Genomic DNA, 15,201 nt, shown 5'->3' with positions numbered 1-15,201 from the left:
GATCCTGCTTGTGTGGCCCCAGACCTTTCAGACACACAAAGCCCATGGTTCCCATGGTTTTTGGAATCACCAGAACATATTCCAAGTACACATGGAATTAATAAAACTAACAAAAAAAAAGATGCCTCTTCCTCACCCTCAGAAATCAGATTTGCCAATCATTAACAATTAATAGAAACTTCACGTGAGAGTTATCACCTCTCAAAAGAGAATTTCAAGCAGAGCCAAAATTTTAATTTACCTATAAAAACATTTGTACAGAATCCCAAACAAAGCCAGCTCTCTTATTTCCACTTCCTTAATTCCAAAATATAAAACTCTTCCACGGCAGCACCTGAATCCCAGCGCTGCACTCACTAAGGAATGCAGAAACAAAATGAAAGTGTTTTTATTGATTTTCCTTGTTCCACCTGAAAGGCAGGCAGTAAATAAAATGCAGGCTGAGAACTGCACTGTTATTTTTATTTATTTCATTATTCCAGGCTACTTAAGGTGTAAGAACTCTGCTCACAACAAGGCATTTTTAATTGAAAGGCTTTCCTTGTGCCATCCTGAGGACAGCCACAGGTGGCAGCTGCAGTCAGGGAATAAAAATGATATTTTTACATCTCAGCCATGCCCAGGGCTACAAACAGCCAGTTTTCCAGGGAGGTGTTGGCACTCCAAAGGCTTTTCCAGAGGATTAAGGTGGAGTGCACAGAAAAGTGAGGAGCACAGGAGGTTGTTGAGGAGGACACAGAATCAGAATTTGGGTTGAAGGAATCTTAAAGCTGATCCAGTGCCATGGCAGGGACACCTGCCACTGTCCCAGGCTGCTCCAGCCCCAGTGTCCAACCTGGCCTTGGACATTCCAGGGATCAGGGGCAGCCCCAGCTGCTCTGGAATGAGATGCTCGTTATGGGATGAGTAAATATTTTGCACACAGAGCAAAAACCGCCCTCAGCTCCTGAGAAAACATTTCAGTATTTTAAAGGCCTTGTCTGACTCCCTCTTCCCACAGCAAGTGAGGTTCATTGTCCTCAATGATCTCCAGGATGTCACTGCCCTGCTTAATTTCTCCTCTATCTTCTTCTTCTGTGCCACCTTCATTTGTTTCCCAGAGCAGCTTGGGCTGCCCCTGGATCCCTGGAATGCCCAAGGCCAGGTTGGACACTGGGGCTGGAGCAGCCTGGGACAGTGGGAGGTGTCCCTGCCATGGCAGGGTGGCACCGGAGGGGATTTAAGGTCCCTTCCAACCCAAACCATTCTGGAATTCCATGATTTCTGCACAGCATTTCCACTTATTAACAGCCCTTCCTCTTCTGCCCCTGCTATCACTCAGGTGTGTTGTAAAGTCCTGCCTTTAAAAAAACAAAACCACTTTTTTATATAAAATGCCAAACGTGCAGTGAGAAAGTGATCAGCTCCAAAAAATCCTCCTGCTGTTACTCACATCATATTATTATTTTCCTGACATTAAAAACCTGAAGTTTAAGTCTTTAGCACTGGGAAAGAAAGACAAGCAGGTGTTGGAGCATTCCCTGCTTCTGGAGAAACAAAATACTGACAGCTTTATATTTCCTGGGAAAAATCCATAGGAGAATGATGTGCCCATGAGGAAAACACCAATTCCTCACTCTGCAACACAAGAGTAGGGAAGGTGAAGTGAAGAATAATCAAAGGGCTCCATCCTTCCTTCTTCCCACCTTCATTCCCAATCCTTCTTGTCTTTCTAATAAAAAAAAAAAAATCAGGTGGAAATAGCATCTATCCCATGGATAGATTTCTGCAGTTTCAATGTTTATTACCTGCCACAAGGGCAAATCCAGACACAAAACCAAAGTAGCCTAAAGAGTCTTTATTTAATTACATGACATGACCTTAAATTACTGTATTCAATAATATTCCTTCACTGTTTTCAGCATTTCAGCTTTTAAATTATAGAAACAAATGGCAAATATGAATATTTCCCTATGGGGACCTCATGGGTCAACAGTGGAATCAGAATTAAAGTAACAGCACAGATCTCCATGATTTTCAGCTAATTAATTTATTAATTACTATGCAGAGTATAATCAGTGTACAGCCCAGTGCTGGGGAGACTGGGCATGAAACTGTTTCTGCAAGGGTGAATCTCCAGTCCTGGCCACTGCTGCCTGTGCTGCTGCTGATCTCTGCTCTGGCTTCTGGTGCTGTGGAGCACTCCCAGAACCTCTCCTCTGGAAAAACTTGGATTCCTCATTCCAGCAGCCAAGCTCAGGCTTCCAGGGAAGTGACATCAGTGTCCCTGCTGTGACAGTGGGAAGTGACAGTGTCCCTGGCCCCTGCTCAACTCCCTTCTCTGGAGACTGTCCTTAGGAAGCTCCTCCTGGGTCAGAATTTCTCCTAATTAGCAGATCACAGAATTATGGAATTGTTTAGGTTGGAAAAGAGCTCTCAGATCATCAAGTCCAATCATTCCCAGCACTGCCAAGGCCACTATTGGCCCATGTCCCCAAGTGCCACATGCACATGGCTTTAAATCCCTCCAGGGATGGGGACTCCACTAGCACAGCCCTTTCCAAGAAGAAATTTGCCCCAAAATCCCCTCTGAGCTCCCCTGGCCCAACCTGAGGCTGTTCCCTCTCCTCCTGTCCCTGTTCCCTCCTGTCCCCTCCTGGAGGGACTTGTGCAGAGCCAGGAGGTCCCCCTGAACCCTTTTCTTGTTTTACATTAAACAAAAACCACCCACAAATGTCTGCCTGTGCACTCAAGTGCCCCATAAAAGTGAATACTGCTGTCAGTAATTCGGTGTGTGAAAAACCAGCTCCATTTCAGGCAAATGTACAAACACACTCTATCAAAAAGGCACATAAAGAAATGGAAAATAACTAAAATGCATTCCAGCTCAAACAGGCATTTTATCTGTTCCAGACATTCCCAAATTCTCCAAAGCTTCACAATTCAAAGGATGCTGGGAATGGGCTCTTTTAGACACCCTGTAATGTGCAATTATAGGACAGCAAACCTGATCCTACCGCCTGTGCTCCTGGAATTATCAAGATGCTGGAGGAACACACAACAGGAACACCTGATATTTGTGTGCTGCTGTGGCTGGATACAGAATCAGAAAGAAAAAAAAGCTGTCACTTAAAAAAAAAAAATTTAACTTCATACAAATGTAAGCTGTCACAAAGTACCTCTGCATTGTGTTTATCCAACTGGGAAAAGCTGCCAGTCTTTTATTAACAATCCTTGCCTGCATTACTCAGTCACTGCACATTAGAACCAGCAGCTGGAGAGTTTGGAGTGATAATGAAACCTGTAACAAGCCATCCTCAGCCGTCTTTTCCAAACAATAAGGGAATTAAAATTTCAATTTAAATGCAGAGGTTTGAAACACGCTTCAGTGGCAAAATTACTTCAATTAATGTGAGTGGAATACAAAGAGCAGGCTGCAGGGATGGGATGCAGGGATGGGATGCAGCAGGCTGGAATGATGCCTTTGGAGGGGTTGCAAAGGGCTGCAAAGGTCTGATTCTGACTGTATGGATCACAGGGCTACAGGAACAGCATCAATCAGGGCTGCAAGTGCAGGGTGAGGGGACAAACTCCTTGTCAGAGCACTTGGGGCTTCTCCTGAGCCACCAGCAGCTGTTTACCCTGAGGAATGAAACCAAAGGACAGGCAGATCTATGGACACTGTGCCTCCCTGACAGATCAGTAATGATTTTACATAATGTTCCTATCATATCAAAGGAGAAGGGAATTATCCCCAGCCAGTGAGTGATTACAACATCACAGCCTCGCAGAGCTGTGTTAACACAAGATGGCAAAAGCCAATGAGCCTGCAGTGATTTTTGGCCAGGGAAAAGCTCCAAATGCAGGTGAATTACTGTTTCTTTATACAGGCACATTTGTCTTCAAATGAGAATTGCAAGTGTCAATGAGTGGCTGAAATTGAGTGTTCAATTTCCACTTGAGGTTTCTCTGCATTCCTTGATATATATTCAAAAAAGCCCATGAACTAACAGCTGCTTTTTATATCATTACTATTTGATTTATTAGAAAATATTGGCTATGCTGAAAACAAAAAAAACAACCAAACAGAGCAGCAGCAGAAATGCTGCAGAAGTCTATAAATCAGAGAGATCTAATGCTGTCTCTCCCTCATAGCCACAGGCAGCTTTACACATATTTAAATACACATAAGTGTTTATATTTAAAATAACCGTACACAAAATATTGCAAACCAGTAAATATCAAATACACAGGTTGAAAACCATTTCTAAAGCATAATGTATGAGAAATCTTAAGCAAGGTTATTTTTCTTCTTACACTTCCTAACACGGATTTCAAATAGGGAACAGATTACTTGTCTGGCATTTTGAAAAGAATTTTTTTTTAATTAAAAAGGAACCCACAAAAAACAAAACAAAACAAAAAACAACTAAACCAAGCAAACTGGTGAAAAAAGCACCAACATTTCAACTCATACTGATGGCAACTGTGAGTATCATATTTTGGTACCTACACTGGACACCCTTAATTTCCACCTCCTTTTTCACATCTGACAATTGAAAATATCAGGCAAACACCACACTTGGATTCTCCCATTTCTGGAGCTGTCCAAGGCCAGGCTGGAGTAGGGGTGGCACTGGGTGGGATTTCATGTCCCTTCTAACCCAAAGCCTTCCATGATCCTGTGAGTGCAGCAGGGCTGGCACAGGAGAGGAGGAGGAACAGAAAAACAAGAGGAAAGTGATGCCAGAGTGAAACCAGACACGAGGATGTGACAGCAACACCAAAAACCAGGTGGGTTCCACAGGCCATGGGAGGGTGGGATGGGAGTGACATCCAGCTGGGGGAAATCCAGCACAGAGAACAAGGTAAGTTTTACAAAGTTATGTTTAAGGTGAAATAAGATAAAGCAAAAATGAGGAAATTAAAGCTCAGGGTGAATGTCCAAACCTTTCTCGTGTTGGGTAATGACTTATTAAAAAGAAGTGAAGAGGCACAGCTAAGAGACAACAAAGGGCAGTGAAAGGGAAAAAACAACAAAATAAGGCAATGAAAAGATGGGCTTAAAGGCACTGTCTGGCCAAGAGGAGTAAGAAACAGAGGCAGCACTTTTGCCTCTGCTTTTTGTGGTTCAGGATGGAAAGGACCTGTGGAGAACATCAAATCCACCTCCCTGCCCAAGTACAGGCACCTAGAGCCATGTCCAGTCTGGATTTGGAAATTTTCCACAGAGGGAGACTCCAAAACCTCTCTGGGTCTATAGAGCTTGAACTTCAAGTGTTCAACCATCCCTACAGTAAAAAAGGGCTGGTTTAGGATGAAACTATTCCCTGTGTTTCAGACTGTGCCCATTCCTCTTCCCCCATCCCTGGGCATCATAAAGGAGAGTCTGGCTCTGTTTCCTTTGCACCCTCCCATGAAACAGTAATAACCATCAAGAACATCTCCCTGGGGATCCTCTCAGCCTCTCTCCATGTGTGAGATGCTCCTTAACCATCCCTGTAATCCCCCCTGGCCTGGACCCAGTAAATCCACCTGTCTCTACTGGAGAGCCCAGGACTGGACTGAGCACTCCACATGTCAGGATTGAGAAGAGAAAAATCACCTCTCTTGTTTTAATTCCTAAAGACAGTTCCAGGAAAGGAAGGACTGGAGCCTGGTCAGGAAATGTACTTGTTAAGTTTACAAAAAGAAAGATTGTTATTAGAGGAGTCCAGGAAACTCCTGGACTGTGGCATTCACATTCTCTGAACAGAGACATAATTCTCTCAAAGTTTTTTTTTTTTCCTGGAGAAGCACAGAGAGAAGAAGAGAAAAACAATTCTTATCTCTAGTCTCTGCTCCTGTTGTTTTGCAGATGTGGAATGTGTTAGGAAGATTGTTCACCTGAAGTGATTTGTCAATTAGAGTCTGCTGAGAATTGTTTTGTTTCCTTGGTCAATTGGAAAAAGCTGTGTCCTGAATGTTGGGAGACAGTATTCTTTAGTATTCTTTGTATATATTTCTTTAGTATTCTTTAGTATTCTTTGTAGTAAAGCATCTCTTTAATATAGTGTAGTATAATGTGATATAATATAGTTTAATGAAGCAATTGTTTAATAAATCAATGGAGTCAGATGCCAATCATTCCTTCGTCAGGGGCATCCTGATTTTACTGTGCTGGACAAGACTGGAACTGTAAGGCAAGCTAATAAAAGAAATGGAATTGAAGACAAAAAACACTTGAAGGAATGGAGAAAAAGAGATTAACCAGGAGCTGGAAGTAAGAAGAAAGAATCAAGAACCCTGAGAAAAGAATCACAGAGTCACAAAACCAATTAAGTTGGAAAAGATGTCTGAGATGATCAAGTCCAACCTACCACATCCAGGAATTCCATGGACACCTCCAGGAGTGGGAACTCCAAACCCTTCATATAGCAGTTCATTGCCACCTCTGACCACCCTTTCTGTGAAGACATTCCTCCTAATAACCAACTTAAACCTTAAGCCTTTGTCCTCTCATGCAGACAAAGAGGCAAAGCCACCTAAATAGTGCAAGAACCTCCCCTGTGAATAATGGCCAAAGTTGTGAGTGCATTCTGGGGATGAAAGAGGAGGGACACAGGACAGTTCCTTCTATTATAAAAAAGGGTTTGAAATAATTGGTAAGATTTTAAGAAATGATGATCCAGGCAGGTGTCTGGAAAATTAATTTTGAAATAAAGCATGAGACTGCAAAAGGAGGAGATGGGAGGGAAAGGGGACAGAAAGGGGGCAAAAAGGGGATGGAAAGGGGGCCAAAAAAGGGGGGGCAAAAAAGGGGGGTGTGGTTGTATTCGAGGGTCCCTGGATGAGGGAAGAGATGAGAATCTTGACTCCATGTTTCAGAAGGCTGATTTATTATATTATTATACTATATTAAAATGCTATACTAAAACTATACTAAAAAGAATAGAGAGAAAGGATCTATTAGAAAGCTAGAAAGGAACAGAAAGGAATGAATAACAAAAGCTCGTGACTCTCAGAGTCCAACGCAGCTGGATCTTTGATTGGTTATTAAGCAGAAACAACTGACATGGACCAACCAAAGATGCACCTGCTGGTAAACAATGTCCAGACCACATTCCACAGCCATCAGATAGTTAATTGTTTGCATTTCTTCTCTGAGGCTTCTCAGCTCCTCGGGAGAAAATCCTAGCAAAGGGATTTTCATAAAATATCATGGTGACAGCAAAAGGGGGCACAAAAAGGGGGCACAAAAAGGGGGTACCAGCATGTCGGTGGCGTTGAGGTAGCGCTTGCTGGCCATGCACTGCTCCAGCTTCTGAGGGACCTGCTTGATGTTCTCGATCTCGTCCAGGAGGTTCAGGACGTGCTTGTGCTCGATGCCCTCGATCCACAGCTTGCGCAGCTCGTCCCGCTTGCAGTGCAGCAGCATCTTGCAGGACAGCAGGTTCTCCTTCACCTGCAGCAGCACAGCAAGGGTTAATGACATCTGTCCCTGCAACTCAGAGCAGCCCTTCCCCACGTTTGCTTTATTAGGGATTCCAAAAATATCACCAGGGTAAAAGCAAATTTGATTTCCTTCGTGCTGCCTTGGCTGAGGAGAACTTTACAGACCTTGGCTGAGGAGAACTTTACAGACCTTAAAAACTGAACTTTTCTCATAGTGAAATGTTCTTTAATGCAAGTTTTATACCACCAGTGAAAATGTAACTGAAGTACCAGAGTGCAATGAAACCCAGATCCTGTTAACCACAACCAAAGCCATTTCCCAAGAACCAATTCAGTATTTTGGCAAACAGCAAGAATTTAATTTTCTGTGGAAGCAAATAAGCCATCACTAATTTTCCTGCTGCAAACATTTTCCATCTGCCTATTAAATCTTTTGGCAGTCTCCTCCTTTCTTCAGGTTTGGTGTTTTTCTCTGAAACAAGACCAGCTAAGAGTAAAACTATTTTCCCAATAACTTGAGCAATACAATTTTTTTTTAAGAGAAGATTTAATCAGAACATTTATGAGTTCAAATGAGCATTTCCATTATTTATCAAGCCATTACAAACCCTTTAGTGGTACCATGCAGTTTGGTTCTGAGCCTGATGCCATCATCCAAGTGGCAAAATCTCTAATTTTTCTCCATTTAGGCAAGTGGCAAAATCTCTAATTTTTCTCCGTTTAGGCAACACAAGAGTTTTCCTTCTCCATTCTCTCCACTCACAGCATTCCCTGCTTTCAGATTCTCCCTGGTAAGGTCAGAGTAACCTAGCTTTTCCTGCTTAATGCAAATCAACAATCCATACTAAAATGTGGAAGCAATTAGCAGCACAGCTTCACACATTGCCTTCACACCACTCTTGTTTTGTGATAAGTTATGAATACTTGGGGCCCAACCTTTTCTCAGGCTGAACTCTCACTGAATTACACATGAAGAGAGACACTCAGAAGGAGCCCTTCAATTTATTTTTAAATAATGAGCCTTTAAAGCATTCCACAAATCCCACTTCAGCTGCACTTTCTCCTACCTTGTTCACCTGAAGGCAGTTAAAAAAAAATGTGAGAAACACATCAGTGGACCAATACTGGACACTTGTAAATAAAAACAGCTCCATAAAACAGCCTCTGTCCAGAGACAGGAGAGTTTGAGATTTCAAAAGTGCACTCCAAAATGTCCTTCTGAAAAGAGAAGCATGGAAAAATCCTCAGCCAACAAAAAAAAACCTCATCTGAGGGTGTCCTAAAAAGCAGAGGCAAACTAAAGCACACGCAGAGATCATTTCACATCTAATCCCTGTTCAATACATTAATTGGAAATGTTTCACTGGCCTGGCACAGCTTCATCAGTGGACTGCAGCTACAGAGAGCCAAATTAGGTCAGCAAAACAATCATGGGGCCAGGAGGAATCTCACCAGACATTCCTGCTCCTGTCCTTGCAAGAAAGATCATCAACTCCATCCACATCTGGGAGCAGGGCAAGGAATGAACAGCAGATCTTAAAACAAAAAACCTCCCCTTGGGAGCTCAAATTGATTCTGCTTCGTAATTCAGTTTTACAGAGGCAACACCTCTGTAGCTAAACCCAAAACTAAACCATTCCCACCAGGAATTCACACAAGACTTGACTACAAAAGGCAGATCCACAGAAGGCTCTGGAATATCTGTCACCTGTACAACTCCCACCTTGCACAGAGGGGAACACGAAGAGCAAGCCTGGGACTTTAACACAGATTGATGACAAAGCAGACCTGGGGCCTCCTGTGAGATTAGGTCAAAACCACTTCAATACATATTGACTAAAACCAATAAGCAAACTTAAATACCAAAAGGTCCCTCACTCTCACAGTCATTCTTCTAGGTGGGACCCAAAGGTCACACCACTCTCTGCTTGTGTTGACCTCTGCAAAGCTTTGCACACTGTGTGAAACCAGGCCACTGCCTACAGTTGATTTCAAATTTAGTGGAATTGATCTCTGCTTTCAGAGTGCTGAGCTTTGTCCATAAATCCTGGAATGAACTCTTACCCTTGGAAAGCAACAGAATGCTCTCATTTTCTTTGAAAATGTTAAATGAATTTTCAAAGCCAGAAGGGTCAGTATGTAACCCACCAAGGGTAAAAATTTGCTGCTCCTAAAGCACTCCTGGGAAAGGTTTTAAGCTGAGAGTTCCACAGAGCCAGGAAACAAACTTAAGTAAGAAAAATTTGGTGCCTGTTTTGCAAAGTTTAGGTACAGCAAACTGCACAGAAAGTGCAAGATAGGAGCCCAAAAAACTCATCTGCTGCTGCAGGGACAGAGCAGCTCAAACAAGTCCCCTGCCACGAGTGCCAGAGTTATTTACTGGCACTATACCCTAAAGTGTGAGCACTCAAAATGCAGAAAGATTTGGGGGCACAGAGTTCATGGGCGTTCACACAACACAGCTGAGCTTGGAAATGGCATCAAAATTCATATTCTGTGAGCAAAAAGCGAGATGATGCATCACCCAGACTATTCAGGAGGTGGTTGAAGGCCAAGATATCAAAACATGAAAAGATGAGATGGAAAGGTGTGAGCTCAGCAGCCCTGGAGACTTCAAAAACCTGAGAGCAGCATGCCCAGACAATAAATGAACAGGGGCACTGCAGAGCTTTGTGCTTCACATCCACCTCTCAGTTTGACTTTTAACAACTTCTCTTCTCAGGGAGATCCTACAGAAAATGCTGCCAGTAAGACACAGCTTGGGACAATGGTGGGACTGGAGGGTCCTGTAGGGACAGAGTCACTGGTATTCAGGCCTAGCTTAGAATTAGAGTCATGCCAAGATATGGGGTTGAAGAGAACTTTAAAATCAGGGACACCTCCCAGTGTCCCAGGCTGCTCCAGCCCCAGTGTCCAGCCTGGCCTTGGCCATTCCAGGGATCCCAGGGCAGCCCCAGCTGCTCTGGCAATTCCAGCCCAGCCAGGAATTCCTCATGGCCAAGATCCCATCCATGGCTGCCCTCTGGCACTGGGAGCCACTCCCTGTGTCCTGTCCATCCCTTGTCCCCAGTCCCTCTGCAGCTCTCCTGGAGCCCCTGCAGGCCCTGGAATGTGCTGGAAGCTCTCCCTGGATCCTTCTGCTCTCCAGGTGAGCACCCCCAGCTCTCCCAGCCTAGCTCAAGAGCTGAGGGGCTCCAGCCCTGGGGACTCCTCTGCACCTGTTCCAACAGTGTTGGACACAGTACTCCAGGTGGAAATTCAGCAGGAATTTAGTGGCAATAGCAATTTCTCCACTCAATTTTCATTCAATTCAAAATGAAGATGAAAAGCTGGAAAAACAGAGAGAGAAACAAAAGCTTAAAACAGGACTTTAGAGCTTCCATCACTGGTGGTTACTGGTAGCAAAACCACGAATAAAACAGAAGCCAGGAAAAAAGGAGATTTGCAGCTGGAGCACAGCCTGTGGAGCTGACACATGTTGGATTATGCTCTTTTGTGACCCAGAGATGGGGCAGCTGAGAGGTGTTTTAACGTTGTCCTAGTAAAGAACTGTTATTCCTGCTCCCATATCTTTGCCTGAGAGCCCCTTAATTTCAAAATGATAACATTTGTAGGGAGAGGGTTTACATTTTCCATTTCAGGGGAGCCTCCTGCCTTCTCTAGCAAACACCCGTCTGTTCAACCCAAGCCACAATGTATACAAACTCCACAAATCCACGTCCCCATGCACAGAGCCCTGAGGGCGGGGTGGCACCTGCTTGATCTTGTTGCGGGAGTTGGTGATGCGCTCGGTGATGCTCTGGTAGGTGCGGATGGCCGTGGTCAGCTCCGTGTAGTGCTGCACGATCAGCTCGTCCAGGTCGCGGTCACACTTCTCGTACGCCTCCTCCAGCCGCCCCTTCTCGTTCTCCCGGTCCTCCACGTCATCGCTGGTGGATAAAGTCCTGAGGATACCATGATGGCAAAAGTTATTTGGAATTTTTTTTTTGCAGAGATCAATGTACTCCGAGAAAATAAAACCCATCAATACTGTGGTTTATTACTCCGCCAGTTTTCAAACCCTCCATATTATTATCATTGCCACTTGTAATGAAGGGATGGTATTACTCCACGGGCAACCCCCAGTGAAGGGGAGAGAATGATGCATCTGACTCCATCATCAGAAGGCTAAATAATTACTTTATTATTCTATATTATATACATGATATCTAAACCAAATCTGCCTCGCACTCACTCTTGCTCACAACTGCACTCATCTCGATTCTCTCTCGTGACAGTCCGACACACACACAGCTCTTGGCCCTGATACGCCAAGAGAACAAAACATCCTCACTTTGGGTAAACAATCTCCATTTTGCATTCCACCTTAGCACAGCAAACGAGATAAGGATTATGTTTTCGTTCTTCTCTGCTTGTCTCACAGCTTCTCTCTGTTCAGAGGGCATGTGAATACCACAGGATGGGACTATTTTCAGGCTGAGAACGATATATTGCTCAGATAAACACCTGTCTCAGAGGCTGTGAGATTTTAAAGGAGCAAGCAGTCGGCCATAGCTTAAGAGCAGTCACAAGTTTCTTTGTTACAAGGCAATACAGAACTTTCTAAACCAATGAACAGTTGCTACAGGGTTTATTTTGCTTTTCTAACCTATCACCTGTGGCCGCTTTTCTCTTCAGAGAGAAAAGCAAGGCACAACTTCCTAAGGATATTTTCTGGGAATCGCAGCGTGCAACCTTGGAGAAAGAAAAAACAATTTTTATCTCAATTGCTCCTCCTCTTGTTGTGCCAAAGTAGAATGCAATATGGAGATTGTCTACCCAAAGTGATGGTGTTTTGTTTCCTTAGCCTATCAGGGCCAAGCACATGTCCAGACTGTCAGTCAGTAGACAATCACAAGATTTTGTGCAGCTGAGTGCTTGTGCAGTTTCAGTTTGGATGTGGTGTAGGATAGTGTAATATAGTATAGAACAATGTGGTATAATAAAGTAATTGATTTGCCTTCTGATGTCAGTGGAGTCCTCCTCGTCATTTCTGCCTTCCATGGGGGTCGCTCTGAATCCTATAATCACCTTTACTTCTGCTGTACTGCAGATACTTCTGTCCAATAGGCTTCTGTCTCACATGCACAAATATAAATCTATTACAACTTCTAAACTCTCAGCTTATTCTATACAACCACATCCCTGCATTATAAACCCTTCACTGCCTTATCAATACAGTTTCTCACTTGTTTAAGGCATATTATTACTTACAATGATAGAAACATAAATTTATGGTTTTTCTGCTTAATGTCTGTGCATTGTATTTTTACATCAATTCAAGCTTCTCCCAAGGCTGCAAATCAAACCCTTCCCTGTCTATGGAAGTTTCTATTTTTCTGATTCCCACGCCTTCAGAACTTCTCTTTTCCCTTTCTACATCAATTCAAGCTTGTCCCAAGGCTGCAAATCAAACCCTTCCGTGTCTATGGAAGTTTCTATTTTTCTGATTCCCACGCCTTCAGAACTTCTCTTTTCCCTTTTCAGGGAAAGTTCTCTCCTGGTTATCACATTGCCAGACAGTCATTAATACAGGCACAACATAATATCTGAAATATTTCCTGATTTATTATTTATGAAGAGCTGTAAGGAAAAAAAATCCTAACTTTAGTAATGGAAATTAGTTCAACCTGTGCAGTGTTGTAGTTCCTGTAACTTACCTGCCAAAGGTAAGGGATGTCACAGGGACACAGAGAAATCCATCACAAATCTATCCAGGTCTTCCACCAGTCAGTGTTCAAACATATACCAATAAAACAAGAAAAGGCCACATGACCCTATTTCCCCCCTCAATTATTTTAACCTCTAACATCATGTAGTAAGATTCTTTTTACTGAAATCAATTAAGTTTGAGATTGCAACAAAACTGCTGAAAACTTTGTGAAACTGAACATAGCTCAACGCTTCTTGATGTCACTCCAGATTTCTATTCAAGAATCAATGCAATCTTCTCCCTTTGAGAGGATAAAAATCCCAAAAAGAGCAGCAAAAACCTTTTCCTGATATCCAACCTCAACCTCCCCTGACACAGCCGCAGGTAACTCCACAGTACCTGCACATAACTGAAATAAAGTCCCTCAGGACCTGTCCCTGTCACAGAGAGCCGAGATCGGAGCTGCCCCTCCTGAAGAAACTGCAGCCCCCCACAAGTCTCCCCTCAAAGCAGCTTCTTTCAAAGCATAAAACTCATTGCATTTCTTGTTCCATGCTGCATGGTAGCTACAGAAACAGGAATCCTTTCTCATGCTACTACATTACTATTCTACTCCCAAAACTTTTAATTGTGTCTTAAATCAGCTTTTAAAAAAAATTTAAATTATATTTTAGCCAAAGCTCTTCAAAAAGGCTCTGAGAAGTAGGAACACTAGACAAGGTTGCTCAGGGCCCAGAAAATATAGATTTTAGTGAAAGGCTCCCTGCCCATGACCATCTTCGAGTCCCTTCCAATCCAATCCATTCCACAACTCTAAAATGAAAATCACGTGCAAGGCTGGCAGAAAGTCATCCTGTGTTAAGAGCCCTTGCAGATAAATCTATTTTCTTTGTGAAGAACTGCTTATTTCTGCTGGAAGAATGTTCTTCAGCATGGCTACACGGGACACAAGGAATATCCAACTCAGGAATCGACATTTTGTTTGAGTTTGGAGCTGCCTGTCCCAGCAGTTAATGAAAACATCCATCCTCTGTGACCTGCGGCACAGATCGCAGGAGAATCCTGCATGGAGACAGACAAGGGAGCAGCAGAACCAAACTGGCCCAGAGCACAGACAAGGTAAGTTGGTAGTTTTAATCAAACCAAATTCAATTTCACAATTCTGGATTTGCCACAGAATCCATCTGCAGTGTCAGCAGTTGGTTACAAAGGCTGAAGATCTCTCTCCAAAGCTAAGATTACATTGCTCATGTCAGAGGATGCCACGAGGATTCCACTGCTCCAGCAAACTCCCATCCAACCCAGGCTTCCTAACAAATCCCAGCCACGGTTTTGAAGCAGATTTATATTGTGTTGCCCAGTCTTTTTGTCCTTGCATTTGAATTTAGCTTGTCCTGTCTATAGTAAAAATACATTTTGCTAAAAACATCTGCCCAGCAAAGCAGAGCTGTTTGTGAAGCCTGAGAGTTCCCAGCAGTTCCTATCTCAGAAACCCCAAAAGTTTTTGTACTATTGCATTTGTATTTTTAATTTTCCTAGTAAAGAACTGTTATTCCTATTCCCATATCTTTGCCTGAGAGCCCCTTAATTTCAGAAAGACAAAGCCAGGGCAGCTTGAAAGCAGAAACCTTGGAGATCCCACCTGATTATTCCTACTGAGATCATAAATGAGCATGCACAGTTCTGGTCTCCTCTCACCCTCGAAAGGGCAGCTAAACGAAGATGAACCAAAGTTTCAGGTTCAGTCAATTGTCACATTCCAGGATTTCCAGCTGCCCCTGTTGGATGCAGAATAAGCACCTGTATTGAGAACATCCTGCTTTTGTTTTAATTCTTATTACTCTTTATTTTAGTTCCTATTAATAAATTTTTCTTTATACCTTTTTAAAATGTAAAAAATCCTATCTCAAAACAAAAAATGAAAACATTACTAATTAACCAACACCAAACCCAGCACACTAACTAGCACATTAACTAAGAAATGTAAAAAGTAATGAAATCACAAATTAACAAACCAAAACCACTACACATAATTACCTGGTTTGGGAATATACTGCGGGAACAACCACCACTAAAAATATCACATTCATATTTTG

General features: G+C 43.0%; 1 protein-coding gene across 1 annotated transcript in view; it reads right to left on the bottom strand.

The window, feature by feature from the left end:
- EXOC4 (exocyst complex component 4) overlaps window positions 1-15,201 on the bottom strand; it is a 124,422-nt gene that overhangs the window by 94,089 nt on the left and 15,132 nt on the right. The window contains exons 2-3 of the mRNA XM_041477485.1: window positions 11,168-11,357; window positions 7,229-7,423 (exon numbers count right to left, since the gene is read on the bottom strand). Of these exons, the coding sequence (XP_041333419.1) occupies window positions 7,229-7,423; window positions 11,168-11,357 (385 nt within the window). The remainder of the gene's footprint in view (window positions 1-7,228; window positions 7,424-11,167; window positions 11,358-15,201) is intronic.

Source organism: Pyrgilauda ruficollis, unplaced genomic scaffold, assembly GCF_017590135.1.
Source record: "Pyrgilauda ruficollis isolate IOZ18807 unplaced genomic scaffold, ASM1759013v1 scaffold111, whole genome shotgun sequence".
Lineage (NCBI taxonomy): Eukaryota > Metazoa > Chordata > Aves > Passeriformes > Passeridae > Pyrgilauda > Pyrgilauda ruficollis.
This window is presented reverse-complemented; position numbering and strand designations above follow the sequence as displayed.